The 19,333-nt window shown below is 49.2% G+C and overlaps 1 protein-coding gene across 1 annotated transcript in view; it reads left to right on the forward strand.

The window, feature by feature from the left end:
• The window catches only part of SPTB (spectrin beta, erythrocytic), a 127,842-nt gene that overhangs the window by 45,224 nt on the left and 63,285 nt on the right, over nucleotides 1-19,333 (forward strand). Inside the window, 1 exon segment of the mRNA XM_018054066.1 lies at nucleotides 10,606-10,804. Within this exon segment, the coding sequence (XP_017909555.1) occupies nucleotides 10,657-10,804 (148 nt within the window). The 5' untranslated portion in view covers nucleotides 10,606-10,656.

Raw genomic sequence — 19,333 nt, forward strand, 5'->3', positions numbered from 1 at the left:
GACTAGGACCATGGCTATAAGGACCAATGGTGATAGATTCAACTGGGGATAATGTTGAGTATGAGTGGCCTGTGGTCCTTCAGGTGGATGTTCAGAAGTCAGTTGAAGGTGATAGATGGGAGTTGAGACAGACTTGGAAGCCATTTGCATGAGATCATTTAGGTCATAGAGGTGCAGGAGATAGTCTAAGAAGAGTGTGTAGACAGACCAAGAGTGGAGCGGCCCCAGAATAGAGCTCTGGGGAACATCGCCATTCAAGAGACGGGAGGGGAAAAGAAGCCCACAGAGCAAGCCAAGGACAAAGGTTCAGACAGTTAAGAGAGAAGGAGGAGCAAGTCCTGGAAGACAAAGGAGGTGATCTCAGGAAACTTGGGGACCACCAAAAGAGCCTAAGCCTCCTAAGAAGTCAAGATAAAGGCCTGAAAAGGATCTGTTGTTTTAAGGAACTAGGAAGGGAGGTGTCCATGAATAGCCTCAAGAACTGATGGGGGAAGCCAGCTTTCAGTGCAATAAGGAGTGAGTTAGGTATGGCATGAGGAGGTTCTCATGAATATATTATAGATAAATACACTGTATCTATTTTTACTTTAGAAGCAGAGGCTTCATCATACTTCTCAGTTCATCGTCCTCATTTTCTAGTCAAGGTACCTCTCCTGGTTGGTTGGTTGGTTTCTTTCGTCCCCATTTCCCTAACTCCATCTAGAGGCAACCATTTTCATGTATTTAAGTTTTCCTTTTGTTTGAATGGCTTCCCTGGTGGCTCAGCTGGTAAAGAATCCTCCTGCAATACAGGAGACCTGGGTTTGATCCTTGGGTCGGGAAGATCCCCTGCAGAAGGGAATGGCTACCCACTCAAGTATTCTTGCCTGGAGAATTCCATGGACTGGTGGGCTACAGTCCATGGGCTTGCAAAGAGTCGGACATGACTGAGCGACTAACACTTTGAAGTTATGTCAGTGGTGTGCTATAAATCTCATTCTGTTTATTTTATCCACTATTTTTTAAGATCCTCCATGTGTACATTCATCACATTTTACTGTCCATCCCCAGGTGATGGACACACCGTTTGTCTTCGCCTCCCCGCCACACAGTCAATGCTGCGGTGAACTTATCTGCATATGTACTCTTTCTTGACCTGTGTGAGAATTTCTTCAGTCTGTATGCCCAGGAACAGGGTTGTAGATATGTAACCTGACTGAGAACTACACACTAGCTTCTAGAATGGCTGGGCCAGTCCATACTCCCACCAGCAAGCAATATACAAGGTGCCTGCTCTGCACATCACCACCTCATGTTATCCAGTTTGATAATGTTTGCTTCTGGTGTCTCCTTATTTTAATCAGCATTTCTTGCTAGCTAATGAACTTGAGTATCTCTTTTTAGGGTCTTAGCCTCTTGGATTTCCTCTTCTGTAAATCACCTGTTCTTATTCTTGGCAACTTTGTCAAGAGATTTGACTTTGAAAGGGAGAAATGAAAGGATGACAAGGAGGAGTTTTATTTAAGATGAGAAAGACTTAAGATGGAATGAAGAAAAAACTAAAGACTCATCTTACTCCCAGGATGGGAAGGATGGCTAGAAGAAAAGATGATGAGGATCTGGCCTCACCAGGGATTAAACATGAGACTGGGGGAGGGAGTGGAACTGAGGGGTCAGCACGCAGACCAGCAGCAGCTTTCCCTGAGCCCACCCGGCTGCCCCCTGCACCTGGTGGTCATAGAAGCAGTGTGGGATCCATGGAGCTGAATAGAAGGGGAAAGGTGACCTCCCTCAGCTTCCAGGAAAATGCTACATTGTGTTTCTAAATGTGTGAAAATAGTATTTGTTTTAAATTGCCAGGAGAGAGGAAAGATGCCTGAATTTCAGCATATGGGTTGCTCCAACAAATAAAGTTGTAGAAACACATGACACAAAGGTGGGAGTGCAGGACACGTGGACCCTCTTCGTTGGAGCAGAGTTAACATAAGAGAGCGTATGCTCTCAACACCAAAAGGCATAGAACTCCAGGTTAGCATGTGCGTCAGAGAGTTGCTGAAAACTATGGAACGGAGGTGAGTCATTGTGAGGGCTGTGCAGGATGGATCGAAGAGGTTGAGTGCAGACAAATTTGGACCATTACCCATGTCCTGGTGGGTAATGGTAAGGGCCTGGAGTGAAATGGAAGCTTTAGAACATAAAGGTATGAGGGATAAAAGACGCTTTACAGAGGCTTAATGACTGGCTATGATGATGAATCAATATTGAGTAAGTGTTCAATGCACGTAAGTGGGCTGTGTGAATGCGCAGTGAATGGATCGGGAATAAGGTGGGATAGTGGATCTAGAGTTTGAGCTTAAATCTTGAGGAGGAGCAGAACATTCACTGAGCACCTCTATGTGCCGAGCACAGTGCTGGGCACTGCAATAGAATAATGGATGAGACAGGCTCAGCTGCTGCCTGCAAGGAACCTGTAGTCTAGGCATGCTAAGTCACTTCAGTCATGTCTGACTCTGTGCGACCCTATGGACAGCAGCCCACCAGGCTCCTCTGTCCACAGGATTCTCCAGGCAAGAATACTGGAGTGGGTTGCCATTTCCTTCTCCAATGCATGAGAGTGAAAAGTGAAAGTGAAGTCGCTCAGTCGTGTCCGACTCTTAGCGTCCTCATGGACTGCAGCCCCCCAGGCCCCTCTGTCCATGGGTTTCTCCAGGCAAGAGTGCTAGAGTGGGCTGCCGTTGCCTCCTCCGATAGTCTAGGCAGGGAGAGGCAAAAAAAAAACGAAGGTAGACTGACAAATGCGTGAGTGATCACAGTTATGGTAAGGGCTGCGAAGGGGTCAAGTGAAGGGCCCAGACTGGGGATGACAAAGGACTTAGTCTCTATGGCGTGCTGGAGAGGGGTGGGGGGACTTCAACATGGGAACATTCCCTAAGAGGAGGCCTGAGAAAAGAGGAAGAGCCAGACATGCAAAATGCTCCAGAAAATGTCCCAAGCTGAGGACATGGTGTCCACAAGAGCTGGAGCTGGGGGAGTGACAGTTGAGAAGAGCTGAAAGGAGTCTTGCAGGATGCAGGAAGTGGTGGGGGGCTGGGTTGGGGAATGAGCTTGGAGCAGGAGGCTGGGCACTAGGGCTATAGTAACATAACCTTACTGTCATGATCACACCTAACATAATTGACTATATAATTCCTGGTTATCATCCACTATTCAGTCCACAATTCAGATACCCCTGGTTGTCTAAAAACGTGTTTGGGTGTGTTTTGGTGTTGATTCAAGTCCCAAAGTATGTGATCCATTCACTGTTGCATCTCCTGAGTCCCTTTTGATCTGCAGCAGTCCCTACCCTCTGCCTCTTTTACAGTCTGTTTGTTTTAATGCCATTGGCTTGTTGAAGAAGTGGAGCCAGTTGTCTGCAAAATGACCCACCTCCTGGATCTGTCTCTTTGTTTCCTCATGTTGTCATTTAACTTGTCTCTTCAACGTATAGTTCCTGTAAATGGAAAACTAGTTCTACAGACTTGATCAGATTGAGATTTAAATTTTTTGGTAAGAATGTCATAGGCCATGATACTCTTCATAATGCCTCATATCTGGAGGCACAGTATCTTATTGTCTTATTCTTAATGATACTAAAATTCATCACTGAATTCAGGTGTTGGAAATGTGATCTTGTATAATTCTCCATCAACCTGTTATTTAATAGTTTCATTTTTCCTTATCTTTTCCAAATCAATTGTTTTATGAGAAATATCTCAACTATTGTTGTTCAGTCACTAAGTCATGTCCAACTCTTTGTGACCCCATGGACACACCAGGCTTCCCTGTCCTTCACTGTCTCCCTGAGTTTGCTCAAACTCATGTCCATTGAGTTAGTGATGCCATCCAATCATCTCATCCTCTGCTGCCCTCTTCTCCTCTTGGCCTCAATCTTTGCCAGCATCAGGGTCTTTTCCAATGAGTCAGCTCTTCGCAATTATTTCAACCTATTCTTTTAAAATTTATATTATTGAAGTATAGTTGATTTACAATATGTTAATTTCTGCTGTACAGCAAAGTGATCCTGTTTTACACAAGTATACACTCTTTTTCATATTCTTTTCCATTGTAGTTTATCACAGGATATTGAATATAGTTCCCTGTGCTAAATCAGTAGGACCTTATGTTTATCCATTTTATATGTAATAGTTTCCATTGATAATCCCAAACTCACAGTCCATCCCTCCCTTACTCCCCTCTCCCTTAGAAACCACAATCTGTTCTTCATGTCTGTGAGTCTGTGTCTCTTTTGTAGATAAGTTCATTTATGTCATATTTTAGATTCCATGTATAAGTGTTATCATATTGTTTTTGTCTTTTTCTTTCTGACTTATAGTATGATAATCTCTAGGTTTATCCATGTTGCTGTTAATACAAGTGGCATTATTTCATTCTGTTTGGTAGCTCAGCAGTATTCCATTGTATATATGTACCACCTCATCTTTATCCATTACCTATCAATGGACATTTAGGTTATTTCCATGTCTTAGCTGTTGTGAATAGTGCTGCTATGAACATAGGAGTGCCTGTGTCTTTTTGAATAGTTTTGTCAGGATATATGCCCAGGAGTGGGATTGCTGGATCATATAGCAACTCTATTTTTAGTTTTCTAAGAAACCTCCTTACTGTTTCCCAATATGAAAATTTACATTCCCAACAGCAGGGTAAGAGGCCTCCCTTTTCTCCACAGCCTCTCTAACATTGACAATTTGCAGACTGTTTAATGATGGCCATTCTGACTGGTGTGAGGTGGTACCTCACTGTAGTTTTGATTTGCATTTCTCCAATAATTAGCAATGTTGAGCATCTTTTCATGTGCCTGTTTACCATCTGAATGTCTTCTTGGGAGAAATATCTGTTTAGGTCTTTTGCCCATTTTTTGATTGGGTGTTTGTTTTTATTGTTGAATTGTATGAGCTTTTTATGCATTTTGAAAATTAAGGCCTTGTTGGTTGCATCATTTGCAAATATTTTCTCCCAGTCTCTAGGTATTTTAATCTATTTTTGACTACTTCAAATATTGAGACCATAGTACCTCCCTGTGCAGTTTTCATCAGAGAAGAGAGAGGTAACTAGAAAAGTATACAATTTGCTTATTTGCAGGAAGGAGGCCAGTGGCTATCTTGAAAGAAGTGAGTTGGGAGAGAGAAGTAGGACAGGGTTATAATAGCTTTCTGTAAATGTAGATATTAAGCCCAAGAATCAAAATAGAAGATAATCTTTACAAACCATGTAGGGACTTCCCTGGTGGCCCAGTGGTAAAGACCCTGCATTCCCAATGCAGAGGACCCTAGTTCAATCCCTGGTGGTGGAACTAGATCCCACATGCCACCACTAAAAGTTTTTTTTTTTTAAGTGTATATTAAGATCACCTCTCCCCTTGCCTTTAATCATTCCCAGTAGACGTTTGCCTCTGTGTTGGATGTGAGGTGCTGATAGGTGGTGTTAAGACAGAGGGTTGATGGCCCAATCCCTGTATCAGAGCTGGGCAGCACCTGTTCCCCAATCAAATCCCTGTAAGAACTGTTGGGGCCAGGATCCCACCCCTCCTCCCCCATCCAAGCAGCTGTAGGATGACTGAAGCCAGTTCTTAGTAGGAGATTTTTCCATGATGAAGACAGGCAAGTTGTGACATGTGGGCCTGAAGTCCCTGCCTGTTGATAGAAACTGGAGCAGAAGGGTCTGGGCAAAGCGTTACCAAACAGTAGTGAACCAGAATGGCCAGGATGTTGCAGATGGCCTCGATGGTGGCCACCATGGAGAGAAATCTTGAGACTTTAAGAACCCCCAAACCATACCCTGCTAATGATGAACTGGCAGCCAGGCTGGGTTGGGATGGGAGCTGTGGAATGTGGGAAAGCAGAGCATGCTCTAAGGAGAGGCAGTGGCTTGGCCCAGGCACAGCTGGTGATGTCCAGATGCAGGAATGGTCATCCACAGGTGGTACGCTTGTCTGGGCCTCACTGTCACCCCATGGTCCCAAAACTCCCCTGCTCTGCTGTGCTGGGAGCCTTGGGCTCAGCCTCAGCCATACTGAGACTGAGCCGTAATTTCTAGGTGGAGACGTCTGCTAGACACACGAAGGTGCCAGACTGGAGCTGGGGGGTGGGGAGGCAGGTGGGGGTGGAGATAGATTTAGAGTACTCTGCACTGGGTGTCTCACTGGTTCTCATGCTGTTTTAGTGAGTGTTTATGTATTTATTCTTTAAGGTGTCTGTGAATATGCAGTGAGATTACGATCAAAGGGAGTAGAGGAATGTTCTGTTTTGGTAAAAAGCATTGGCAGGAAGGTTCCAGGGAAATTTTAGGATTTAATCTTCTGACCTGGGTTGGCATGGTACCAAAACACATTAAAAGCAGGCTAGAGGTAGCATAAAGGGGCAGGACAAAATAGGAAGCAAGTAAGGGGTCAAATCTTATAGCTAAAGACAAAGAGAGACTCTAAGATCTCTGCTTTAAGACTGTATTTAAGCTATTATAATAGCCTGTACCCGTGACCCTGCTAAGGAAACAGCGCCAGCCTGTATTTCTTCCATTTCTCACTCCTGGGCTTTGTTACTGCTCACATTTGTGTGGTCCAGGGAAGAGGAGATGTAGTGCAGAGAGGAAGGAAAAAGCATCTATCCTCTTCTGCTCAGATACCTTGACAGCCACTTCCTGGGTTCCTACCCACCCCGGGGATTAACAGGACGTAGCACATGGGGTTGAAATTCCGAGGCCTAACACCTGATCTCAAAAGCAGATGGTCCCTAGGCACACCAGAAAAGGGTGGAGCTGTGGGTTGCATCAGTGGTATTGTGAAATCCATTTCCCAGGCAGGCGCTCGTTATGCAAGTGAGTGTGCTGTGTTAGCGCATGAGCTTTTCAGTACAGAGCTGTGGGCAAGTTTTCTAGTGACCCAACCCATCCCACTCAAAGTGTATCCTGGAGTCATGGGGTGACAGAAGCCTACCAGGTGAGGCTGAGCCTCAGATTGTGGTTTTGGAGACAGACTTGCTCAGCTGCTTGTCAGGCCGGTAGATGGACAGGGAAGGCAGGTTCTCCTGGACACAGACCAGAGAAGACCCACCTACACTCTGACGAGGCCCTGGTGGTGGGTCATGAGAAGGACTTCTAGGGGGCTTCAGAGTAAACTAGGGAGTAAATGGACATGGAACTACTTCTTATATTTTTTTTTTCCTGGATTTGCTGGCAGGGAAGTGAGGTGCAGTTTGGGGCCTGTTTTTAGCCATTTAATTGCTGTCCGCCATACTTAGGGCTCAGATGGTAAAGAATCTGCCTGAAGTGTGGAAAACCCAGGTTCAGTCCCTGGGTCAGGAAGATCCTCTGGAGAAGGCAATGGCTATCTACTCCAGTATTCTTGTCTGGAGAATTCCATGGACAGAGGAGCCTGGTGAGCCACAGTCCATGGGGTCACAAAGAGTTGGACACAACTGAGTAACTAACATACTCATGGAGGGCCAGTCTGACTGCAGAGATTACTTATATCCCTAAAAACATGACTGAATCGCCTCAGCTCCAGCTTCCCCTCCAATACCAATTTAAATGTCATTTTCACGGCCCCACATTTGGTTAGGTGTTCCCACCATGTGTCCCCAGCATATGCTATTCTCTTCAATCATGGTGGTGTCTTTATTGCCAGGCCTTGCAAGGGACATTGTAGCGGTTATGGGTGACCCTGGGTTGAATTTGTTTTTAGGCAAGTTTTGCTTTGTTTTCCTGGCATCACCATCCGTAGCTTTCCTTTTTTCTTATTTTCTTCTCCTGCCTCTCACACCCGATTCTCCCCTTGCCACTGAGCACAGCAGCCCACCCCTACCCCCTTGGCCCTGGTGGGATGCCATTTGGGCAGGCCACTGGGGTTGGGAAGGCTGGGGAGCCAGAGGAAGAGGGCCTTTCTTTAGTTTCTGAGTCTCTTTCCTTAGTGTTTGTCTTTGGGGACCTGACCCTTCTAAAGAAAAAAGAAAAAACACCTTGAGTTGTGTGTTTAGACACGCACATGTGTTTTTTCACGTTCCCGGCAGAGCCACTGCCTGGCTGCTACCTCCTCTGAGCTCCAGTTGCAGGAGGAAGGGCGGGTTTAAGCAGGATGAATAGCTGTCGAGTGGCTGCTCCTCTGCACTCAGGGCCATCAATCTTGTCTTGAACGCCCAGCCTGCTGGTCTGCCCGCTCAGGCTCATCTTTCTGGGGCAGACTTATTTACGGAGCCGCTGCAAAGGTAATCTCACTCCCCAGGCTCCGCGGCTGGCCTGGGCCTTGCTCAGCTCATCCACTCTTAAAAATAGCCCAAGATGAGAAGGAGAGCCAGGGTCCGGTTACCTCCTGCACGCAGGATCTGATCTCATCTCCCCGCGTACGTCTGGCAGCTCAGCCCAGCTCAGCCGATCAGCCTGTTGGTCCCGCCCCGCTCACAACTCCGAGCTGCTGGTGATGTCCCTTAAGGGGTCCCTCCCACCCACCTCTGCCTGGCCAGCTGAGTGGGACATCTCAGCCTCGGAAGCAGCACACCTGACTGTGGGAGATAACAGGTTGTCAGAGGGGATGAGGGTGTTCTGGGTCCCAGGTCTGGAATCACAGGGCGGACCTGGTGGGGTGATGGCTGACTTCCCCATCTTTACCCTCCCCTCCCCCAGTAGCAAACACCTTGGCAAGCTCTGGAAGCTGAGGAGTGCCCTCTGGCCCCCTGGGCCATGTTCTTTCAAATCCACCTGCCCACTCGAAGGGGGTACAGAGGCCCCTTCCCAGCCTGGCCTCCTTCCCAGCCAACAGCCGTCATTCCTTAGATGACCTTGGGGAAGCCTCATCTTAGCAGGCCCTGGTTTCCTCCCTTGCGCAATTAGGGTGGATAACTCCGGCTCCAGTCTTACCTCGAAGGGATGTGGTGGGATTGATTAGTCAGGTGAGGGAAAGAGAGCTTGAAGGGATTCTGTCTGAAAAACAAGGGCCCTGGTGCTGCAGTGATGCTTGGGCTCGTTAGCTTGCTTCATTTCTTCCTCAGGCACGCGTCTGCTTGGGTGGCTGTGTGTGTTGGATGACTGTGGAGGGAGTGGCTTACCTCACAGCTCACTAGTTGTCAACACTTGTCATTTGTCTGCCTCACAGCCTCCCCACCCCCTCCCCCTTCTGTCCTCTTGGATAGGAAGGCTCTGGGCTCCCTGTTCTCTTTTACAGACTTGATCTTGGAGCCTCTTAAGCTCCCTGGGGGAATGACTGAAGGACAGGTACAGGTTAGGCCGTTAAGACTGAACGGAAGCCCGTCTTGCTTCAAAAGCCCAGGACATCAGGTCCCAGCCTGGCTGCTCTAGCCTCCTTCTCCCTGACCTTTTCTCCCTGACCTTACCCTCATCCTCCAGCTACATCATAAGATTGCTAAATGTTGCCACACCCTTTCTCACCATCAGAACTTTGCACCTGCTCTTCATTCCTTTTTTCTGGACTCCTTCCTTTCCATCTCCCCTTTATAGGATGCCTCCAAGCTCCCTCTAGGAACCCGCTTAAACTCTCTTTCCCCTGACACCCAGGGTCCAGCATGCGTCCCTCACACTACCCTTCTTTCCCAATTGTGCCAAAGCATCACACCTTACTGTACTTGCTTCTTTAATCATCCCGCTTGCTGCCGGGTTATAAGCTGCATGAGGACAGGGCCCTTCTGTCTCACTCATAAGGTGCTATGCCTGGCATAGCATCCGCCTCCTCATAGGGACTTGGCGCATATGTGGATTAATTATGAATGAAAGCATAAGTGTGACACATGACAGGCGAGTAGGGACCCAGTGCTCCTGCCGCCCGTGTGCACAGCACGGATGAGCACACACAGCTCTGTCGTCTGTGGGATCCCCCACCCCACCATCATGCTGACGGCCTCGAAGGGACAGCAGGCTGATCTGGCTCCATGGTCTGTCCTGAGATGCAACCAGAGAGCTTGTCCAAGCACCTGGGCACACTTCAGAGAAGGCTAAAGCAAGAGCCAGCTTTCTGACTGTTGGCTGCAGGCCAAGAACTCAGAGGGTTCTTGGGAGCCTCTGGGAGGAGTTGACATTCCCCAGTGCAGCTTCCAGGTTGGAGGCACCAGTGGCATCTGAAAGCTCATGCTTGCCTCTCTCCCCACTGGTTCACGTTTGAGTCAGACTCCACCAGCTCCCAGCTTCTCCCTCTTCTGCCCTGTCCCCACCTCCCCTCCAGGTTGGGTCCCCAGGTCATAGGGTAGCGCTGCTCTGCCCAGTTCGTCCCTGCCAGCCTCTGGCTCCCAGGAGAGCCACCCGCCTCTGTGGCCGTAGCAGCGGGTTTGGAGGAAGCAGGCTTGCTGCGTCCGACATCTCCACCTGCTGGCTGTCCTGACCCTTGCCGCCTGCAGCCCTCTGTCCCCGCTGGCACTGTCCCCGTTACTGTTGTTGCTGCTGCTGCTGCTGCTGCTGCTGCTGCTGCAATATTTTCTGCCGGGTGACCCAGTGACCCCTGGTGAGCTGTGGCCGGGCATGTGCCGCTCCCATAAGGATCTGCTCCTACCAGCCACTCCAAATAAGTTTTCCTGAGACAAAGTCCGAGGGGCTGGGCGCTAACCCTCTGACTGTGTTACTGTCCCCCACCAGGGACCCTTCCATGAAGACTGAGGCAGGCGTAGCTGCGGACAGCCTGCTGACATGACATCAGCCACGGAGTTTGAAAACGTGGGCAACCAGCCACCGTACAGCCGGATCAATGCCCGCTGGGACGGCCCGGATGATGAGCTGGATAATGACAACAGCTCAGCCAGGCTCTTTGAGAGGTCCCGGATCAAGGCCTTGGCAGGTACTCTTTGGGGCCGTGGGGGCTAGGACAGCCGCTCTCCTAATCCCAAGGTTCACTGCCCTCCCGCCTGTGATGAATCCCCTGGGTGTGCTGGCGTGAGCCCTGGCAGGGAGGCGATGGAGATGTGGCCACGTGGCTCAGAGGCCAGGGCCCCTTGGGAGTGAGCACAGGGTAGGCAGCCTCTCCTCCCACGTGTCCTCAGCTTTCTTCCAGGCGGAAAGTGGTGCCAGGTGGGCCCTGTCCTCTGCCCTGAATGACCTGTGGCTGCAGTCAGAAGTAAAGAAGAGGTCTGGGCGAAAGAGCCTGTGAGGGCTGGGTCAGCTGGGCAGAGGGGCGTGGGCCTCATTCTGTACCTCGATCTCCTGCCTGGTCCTGGATAGGGGAATTCTCATCATCTCCTCTGTGGCCCCAAAAGGAAAAAGGGCGATTTGATAGGAAATGGAGAACAGATAAGATCTTCCCCACACTGCCTCAGAGAGAAGGATTTTCTGGACTAAACCTCTTATACTTAGACTGGAATTAGATTTTTACTTAGCAGGTTCATAATAGATGTGTGTGTGTATGAGAGAGAGAGAGAGAGACGGGTGGAGAGGGAGAGAGAGATCTTCAAATCTCTAGTAGAAATGGCTTCTCTTTCCCCTGCTGGCTGAGGTCTGATTCTTGAGAATTTTTCCCCCCACCAATCACTATGACCATTGCCTCCCTGGAACCTGTCCCAGGGTAGCTGTGTTCTGACCCTAAGTCCTCAACCAATAAAGAAAGCTTAGGTCCTGTGGTGGTGGGGGTGTGTGTGGCTTTATCCCAGGAAAGGGGTGGATTCCTTCACCTGCTCCATCAGTGACTGGCCCAGATCAGACTTGTTTCCCCGTCGGTGGTGGTTCCATCTTCCGCCTGGTATGAAGGGCACAGCCTTTCCCATAAGCACTCTCTGGGGTGGTTCTCCCTCCGCCAGTGCTCAAGGCCCTCTCTGAGGTTGCTGGTGGTTCTCTTCCACCTCCCCTCCCTGCGTTCTGCTCCCTGGTGCCCAGTTCTCCAGCACCTGGAGGCGTGAGCAGGGCCTCTCTGAGACCATGATGACCCCTCATCTCAGGAGTGTCCAGGCCTCCCATCCCTGCAAAAGGGATGCTGTGTCTCACTCCTTGTGGTGGTGGGGAATCCTTTCAGGTCTCAGCCATCACCCGTTTGGTCCTTGCTCTTTGCAGGAAACTCCCTTTCTTCTTCCCTCATTTCCTCCTCGCCACCCCTGACCCCACAAAATCCTTCCTTGGTTTTCCTTGGGGATGTATAACAGCACCAGTCCCTTGCTTTTGCTTATGTAATTTTAACCTCTTTAAATAGCCAGGCTTGAAGCCCTTGCCTTTGCCAGTCTGGTTTGACTTTCTCTGTGTCTTGTGCTGGCTAGGTCTGGCTGCCGTGACCCTGAGATACACCTGCGGGGAGAGGGTACCATACTCCATAAAAGTTTGTCAAAGGGCAGCCTGAGGGGTGGGGCTGTCTTTTGTGTTTCACAGATGGCCTGTCTTTGAAGAAACCAGGGTAAATTCCATTTTAACAATTATCAGTCATATTCCTACTGTGTGCAAAGCTGAACCTCTACCCAGACATGAACGTGGATAAGGGGGAGCACAGAATTGGATTCAACGTAGTATCTGTCTCTGAGGAGTTTATGATCTATTAAGGAAATAAATGATGTTCATAATTATTGAGCAAGAATAGAATTAGAGAAGAACTATGGGAAAGACACATAATTAAATAGCAATGAGAGAACAAAGCGGGAGACACAGGGAGAATCAGGGACTTGTTTGTGGAGGAGGTGGTCCTTGGGCTGGGGACTGGAGGGTGTGTGTGGCTAGAGCTGGTCCAGTTGGCTGATATGTATGGCAGCCTGGTCTGATTGATGCGCAGCCTGGGAAACTGGTGGAAGTAAGTTGAGCCGGTTGATCGGGAAAGAGCGTCCTTCAGCCTTGTATCCCTCACTACAAGTGTACATCTCCTCTGTCATAGCATCTGGAAGCCCCCAGGAGGAGCAGAACCACAGAGCATAGAGGTACATGCCTGGATCTTAGCCGTTTAGAACATCTGGCTAGCAAGTACACACCCAAGTTTGGAGTCTATTCAGGGTTTTTTTTTAAACAAATAAAACCCTAACCAGTTTACTGACTTTCCTCTCCTGAGAGTCCACTCTGAGTGATCTGTGGGAGAAGCTAAAGCTTTGAGAAGGTCCGAGGCAGAGTGGCCAAATTGACTATTCTGGTGGGTGGGCGGAGCAGAAGCAGGGAGCAATAGCCTCCCACACCCAGATCTCTACTGGTTTTAACTTCTTGATGTTTTTCTCTTCAGTGCCATCCTTGGGGCTCCCCTGGCAGTCTAGGCAGCCGTCAGGCTCTCCAAAGAGGCTGAGGGAGCTGAAGCTACCTTTGGTCTGCACCATTTCTGCATTCTCCACGGCCGCTCCTCACTCCTAGGTGTATTATTGCAAGGAAGGCATGCAGCCCTGTTTTTCTTTTAAGATGGTGGTGATCTGCTTCATAGGTACACGTGGCAGGGCTGGGGAGGTTGGCCTGGCCTTTTCCATCTGAAATTGAAGGTCCTGGAGTGAGGAGGAAAATGTCACAAGACCCAGATTCAGGTCCTGGTTCCACCGTTGAGGCTACCACCTTGGCGGACAGTTCAGTCTCCTGTTTTACAAAATGAAGACCGTAGTATTTTGCCAAGGTTGTTGTGAAGATCAAGTAAGATAAGGTTTATGAAAGTTTTTTATTAATTAAATCCCTTGATGAATGTTAGTATTTACAGGAAATCTATTTGGGAACAGTATTTTTTTTCCAGCCCAGCGGCTTGTGGGATCTTAGTTCCCCGACCCAGGCCCTCGACAGTGAACGTGCAGAGTCCTAACCACTGGGCTGCCAGGGAACTCCCAGGAATATTAATAGTACCTTTCTGTCCCTTGTCTTCTCCCAGCTTCAAATATTTGAGATCATCAGTCCAGACAATGTTCCAGTTACCTTGGCCATTCTGGGGCCATTTTCTTCCCTCTTAACCACCACCCTGCTTTGTCTTAGAAGGGTTGGGTCTGAAAAGGAGCCAGGAACCAGTAAAATTAAGCTAATGCTTGTGCCTGGAGCTCTTGGCTTTGTCCCCACGGGGTTAGAAGACTTGCATTTGGTTAAGTGGACTCTGTCTATTCTGCCTCCTAAGTCACCTTCCTCTGAGCTCCAGAGGAGACAGTCTCTCTTCTGCCTTTCAAATCATTCCCAGCTCTTCCACCTGGAGTCAAAATAAACAAGCCATCTGGTTATTCTCCACCTTGGTATTCAGATACCGGACTTCTCTCCAGAATGAATTACGCTACATTTGAAACTGGATCAGCCTGACTAAAGCAAAGGGGGAGGTGGGTAAGAAGATGATGTAGGAGGCTCCTGGATGGGGTTGGATTTGACCTTGGCGATATAAGGGGAGGATTGGAAGCCTGGTAGGTCCCTGGGCAAATGCTGCTCTCAGTGTTGGCCTCTAAAGCTGGCAGCGCTTCTTGAGGTTCAGTGGCGGGTGAGTCCTGAGGCTTCTTCCCAAACAGGAGGCCATCCTCTGCTTTGATGCCTGCCTCTGGCACCTGCCTGCTTGTGGGACTTGCCTTGAAAGACTGGAGGAAGGAAGGCAGCTGGAGAGCCCACGTTCCCATCCCTCCAAGACGTTCCAGCCTTTGCGTCTCCCCCTTTGTGTCTCACCCCATCTCCTGTCCTTCATCCTGGGCGCCACTGGGTCAGCACTTGCCGGTCTGGATGAGGGACTGCAGGCTGTGGGGATTTTCTGGCCCGAACACCCAGAGGAGGTCTCTTCCCTGCACACAGCCTTGCTCTCGATTGTGTACCCCCAAGATTTGGGTGAGGGCGCTGGCTCAGGGCAGATGTGACCCAGCTAGGGGGGTAGGAGTGGAGGAAAGCAACAGAAAGGTGCCCCGAGAAGAGAAACCCTGTGCCTTATCCTCGCCACGTCCCCTGCTTGTCTTGCGCACACACACAGCTCAGCTTCCCCCGCCTCTCAAGTGCCGCCCGCTGTGTAACTTCCAGCTCCTCAGTGCAGAGACATCTGGACGGCGGTGATGCAGAGAGCAGGCTGGGGCCTCCTGAGGAGGCTGTGGGGAGGGGAGGACCGACATGTCCTTCCTCCCCTTCTTTGGCCCATTGAACATTTATTAACGGACAGACTACTCAGAGCCTCCCTTTTAAGACCAAGTGCACGTAACTGTGTAGCCCCCTCTGCTTTTGCCTCTAATTCGGAATGCAAGTGATGTTTCGAACTAGAGACGTGCCTCCTTCCCGCGTTCTCTCTGTCGCCTTCTTGCTGGAAATGAGGTGAGGCCGATGGCGAGGCTGGTCAGGGATGATTCAGAGAACGCAACAGGGCACCGCAGGCTGTGTCCCTGTGCTCTGAAGCATGCAGTTGCTCCGCTGGGAACCGGGAACATCTTTCAGACCCACTGAACCCAGGCCCCCAGGTTAAGGTCTGTGGCCAGCAGGCTTTCCATCAGAGCCTTGGGAGAGTGGTCCTCGGACGCAGCAGTCAGTGGTGCTCCCCCCACTCTGCTGGCCTTGACACCCCAGTCACTCCTGTGGATTCCTGCCTGGTCTTGGTGGTAAAAAATGATGCTTGGCCTCCCCCCACTCTCCCGTTTCCCCACCTGCCCCAGGATGATACTGAGCCCAGGTGCCCCAGTTGCCGGAGAAGAACTTTGTGTCCAGAGGGTGAATGATTTCTTTCAGAAAGCAGGGCTTCACCACGGTTGTGCCAGGAGGGTTCAGCAACTTCTTGGCAGCCTGGTAAGATGACAATTTCCAAAAGCAGCTGCTGGAGACCAAAAGCCATCCATCAGATGTGCACAGCCCAAATGTCTCTCTTAAGCTACCTGTGAGAACAAAGATGGTGTCATTAGTGAGAGCTTTTTAAGATGTTTTCTTCTGTGATTTAAAAACGTGGAATGGAGTTCTATTTAGAGACCACATATTGGGAAAATGTACTATTCACGGAAATATCTTTAATCATCAGCCATCATTTTAATGTACTGTCAGAAGAAAAAAAATAATTGGCTCAGCAGCTTTCTCTTGGAGGTCAGCCATTATGAGTCCCCCTCCTTCCCCTGAGACAAACCACTGTGCAGAGAAGCCTGCTGGTTACCTGTGCAGCGCAACCTACGAGAGGCCATTGTGCCAACTGCGCTGTGTGGTCAGGGCAGTTTTCTCCTGCCCAGGGCATACACTTTCTCCCATCATCCCCTCTCAATAAAAGGGGATGTTCTTCTCTGAGAATGCTTTGCAGAACTGCGGCTCTTCCCCTTCTCTGGGTGACTGCTATCTATCATCATGAAGATGCTTTATCAAATATTAATACACTGAGGTTAATCATGAGATGCTGTTCCCTCCCCGTGGGCTGCAGTCTGAGTGAGCCATGTTAATAGCTTCCTCCATCGGCAGGCCATTCCTGTGGACTGTCAGCTTCATTCCCAAAGACAGGTCCTGACACCAGGCCTTGCCTGTGCTTCTGGCTCCTGGGAGCAGCCAACACCCCCGCCCCTCTACCGCCACAGGGCACCCCCCCTGCCTGCTGCTTGGCTGAAGAGGTGCCAAGAGTGTCATTTTCAGAGCAACTGAAGCAATTGTTCATTATCCCTTTATATCTTGTCACAGAGACAGAATGACAGGGAGGCCGGTAGCTGCGTCTCAGGCAACATTTTGACTCCAAACCCTTTGGCCTTCAGACTCTGAAAACTGGATCAACCAGGGAGTCTCATTCTACAGTCTAGTGAGAAAGAAATCAATCAAATAGTCACACATGAGAGAGTAGCCTTGAAACATACACATTACCATATGTAAAATAGATCTCAGTGGGAATTTTCTGTATGTCACAGGGAGCTCAACCCAGGGCTCTGTGACAGCCTGGAGGGGTGGGATGGGAGTGGGAGGTGGGAGGGAGGCTCAGGAGGGAGGGGACACATGTATTATGGCTGATTCATGTTCGTGTATGGCAGAGACCAACACAACATTGTAAAGCAATTATCTCCCAATTAAAAATTGAAAAAAAATAGCCACACATGTGTCTTTGTATATGCAGACATGTATGTCATGACAAATTAGGATAAATGCTATGAAGACTGACTAGGAATTGTGCTTTTATAACATAATCCACAGCTTATAGTTTGTCCAAGGAGGAGTGGGGCTTTTTTGAGTAAGAGTGTGGGATGAGTGAGTGGAGATAGGAGGGGCAGGTAAGAACCAAGTCACCAGGGGCCTTCAAAGGCCCTGAGTATCCTCGGGGTCCTGGCAGGAAGCAGCAGGTAACTCATAGTGGTGATGTTTGATGAGGGGATTGCTTGCAAATGACCGGCAGAGTTGAAGCATCAAAGGGTGGGAATTTTCAACAGAAGAGCTGTAGGCTTTCAGGACAGAGACTGTGGCCTTCAGGAAAGGGCCTGACAGACAGACGGTGCTGCTCCCGACCCATCAGCATGCATCCCAACCCAGGGATCTAACCCAGGTCTCCCACATGGCAGGCATATTCTTTACCTGCTGAGCCACAAGGGAAGCCCAAGAATACTGGAGTGGGTAGCCTATCCCTTCTCAAGCAGATCTTCCCAACCCAGAAATTGAACTGGAGTCTCCTGCATCACAGGTGGATTCTTTACCAGCTGAGCTATGAAGGAAGTTAGCATGCATCCCAACCCACCACAAAGAAGTGATGTGGTTACGTTTAGCTTTGAAAGATCATTCTAACCTCAATGGGGAGAACAGGTTGTGGAGAGGCTCCACAAATGTCCAGGAAAGAGAAGGTGGCAGGGAGAGTCAGCTTGGTGGCCACCAGGAGCAGAAAAGTGGTTCGTCCCCACCATACAATTCTTCTCCTCCTGTTGCCATCACACTTTCCCCAGTGTGGTGACCTTGGCCAACTTACTTTCCTTCTCTGGGCCTTGGGTTCCTCACCTGTAACATAAGGGGCTTGAATCAGATGTTGCAGGAGGACTTTCCAGCTCAGAACCTGGGGAGAAGCTCCCTGAGGCAGGGCTGACCACGTGTCTTTACCCTGAACCTCGGAGCTTTGACTCCTGGCTTGGGGGAAGGGAATCGACCCTTTTCAGTAAATCAGTGGGTTCTCCAGAAATTCTCTCTGTTCATTAACAGCTAGGCTGAGGCTGAATCCTGGACTGTCTTTGACTTCTGCGGCCTCATGTTTTCAGCAAGTGTCCTCTCTCCATGCAGCCACCACCTGCATGCATGACAGCGGTGCTTGGTGTTTATACAGCTGCTTCGTGTTCTAGGTGCTTTTTATCCAGATCTCACTGGCCCTTCAACCACTCTGAAGTTGGCAAGGTGTAACTATTGCCCTCCCCTTTCTAGACAAGGGAAGTCCCACAGCAGGAAGGGCCAGGACAAGCCTAGAATCCCAGGCTATTAAGATCAGCCCTCTGCTGTTGAGGCGACAGCACTTGAATGTCCTTCAGGTCTGCATTATCTCCTCCTCGGCACTCCATCTGAGACATCTCTTCCCATGTTTCCTTTCACCACCAGCCTCTTGAGCCTCTTTAATCAAAACCCTGAACTCGTTTTTACTTCTGTCTTACAGCCTCCCAGTGCTGTCACCTGCCAGGGCCAGCTGCCCCTTGTCCTGGGATATTGTCCAGATCATCTCCTGTCATTTCATTCCCAGAGTTCACATGTCAGTGAGGCCTTGGCACATCAGACGGACTTTTGCTGCTGCCTCTGAGCGAGTTTCCTGGCCTCCAGCCTCTCCCTTGTCCAATCCCATTTATGCAGGGTGGTTAGAATCTTTTTCCTCCAGCAAATTTTTAGTGAGGTATCACTTTATCTGGCTCTTCTTTTCCTGGAGGATAAAGTTCAGTTTTCCATAGACTGTCCTTTGACTTCTTTGCTCTGGTAAACTCTTCTCACCCTCACCCCCAAAGCATGCACGCATACACCTTCACACACATATGCACACACACATACAGGTTTGCAAGTTTTCACCAGAGACCCCTCCTTCTTTCCCTGAAGTTCAGGAAGTATTATCATCTTCAAGCCCTGGATCAAAACTAGCCTTCTTCACATGCTGTGCTGTGCTTAGTTGCTCAGTCATGTCCAATTCTTTGCGACCCCGTGGGCTGTAGCCTGCCAGGCTCCTCTGTTCATGGGGATTCTCCAGGCAAAAATACTGGAGTGGGTTGCCATACCCTCCTCCAGGGGATCTTCCCAACCCAGGGATTGAACCCAGGTCTCCCACATTGCAGGCAGATTCTTTACCGTCTGAGTCACCAGGGAAGACTGGTGGCTTCATTTCTTCATTTGTTCACATGAAATATTTTAAATTTAAACTTTCCTATAATATATAAAAACCCTATTTTATTAAAAAATACATAAAAATCCTCTTATAGTTTAAAAATAGAGTGATTTATAGCTTTAAACATTTTTATTACATAAGAATATATATTTAGTGTAGAAAAGATTAGAAAAACTGATTAAAAAGAAAGTATAGACATTTGTGAAT

This window comes from Capra hircus, chromosome 10 (assembly GCF_001704415.2).
Source record: "Capra hircus breed San Clemente chromosome 10, ASM170441v1, whole genome shotgun sequence".
NCBI lineage: Eukaryota > Metazoa > Chordata > Mammalia > Artiodactyla > Bovidae > Capra > Capra hircus.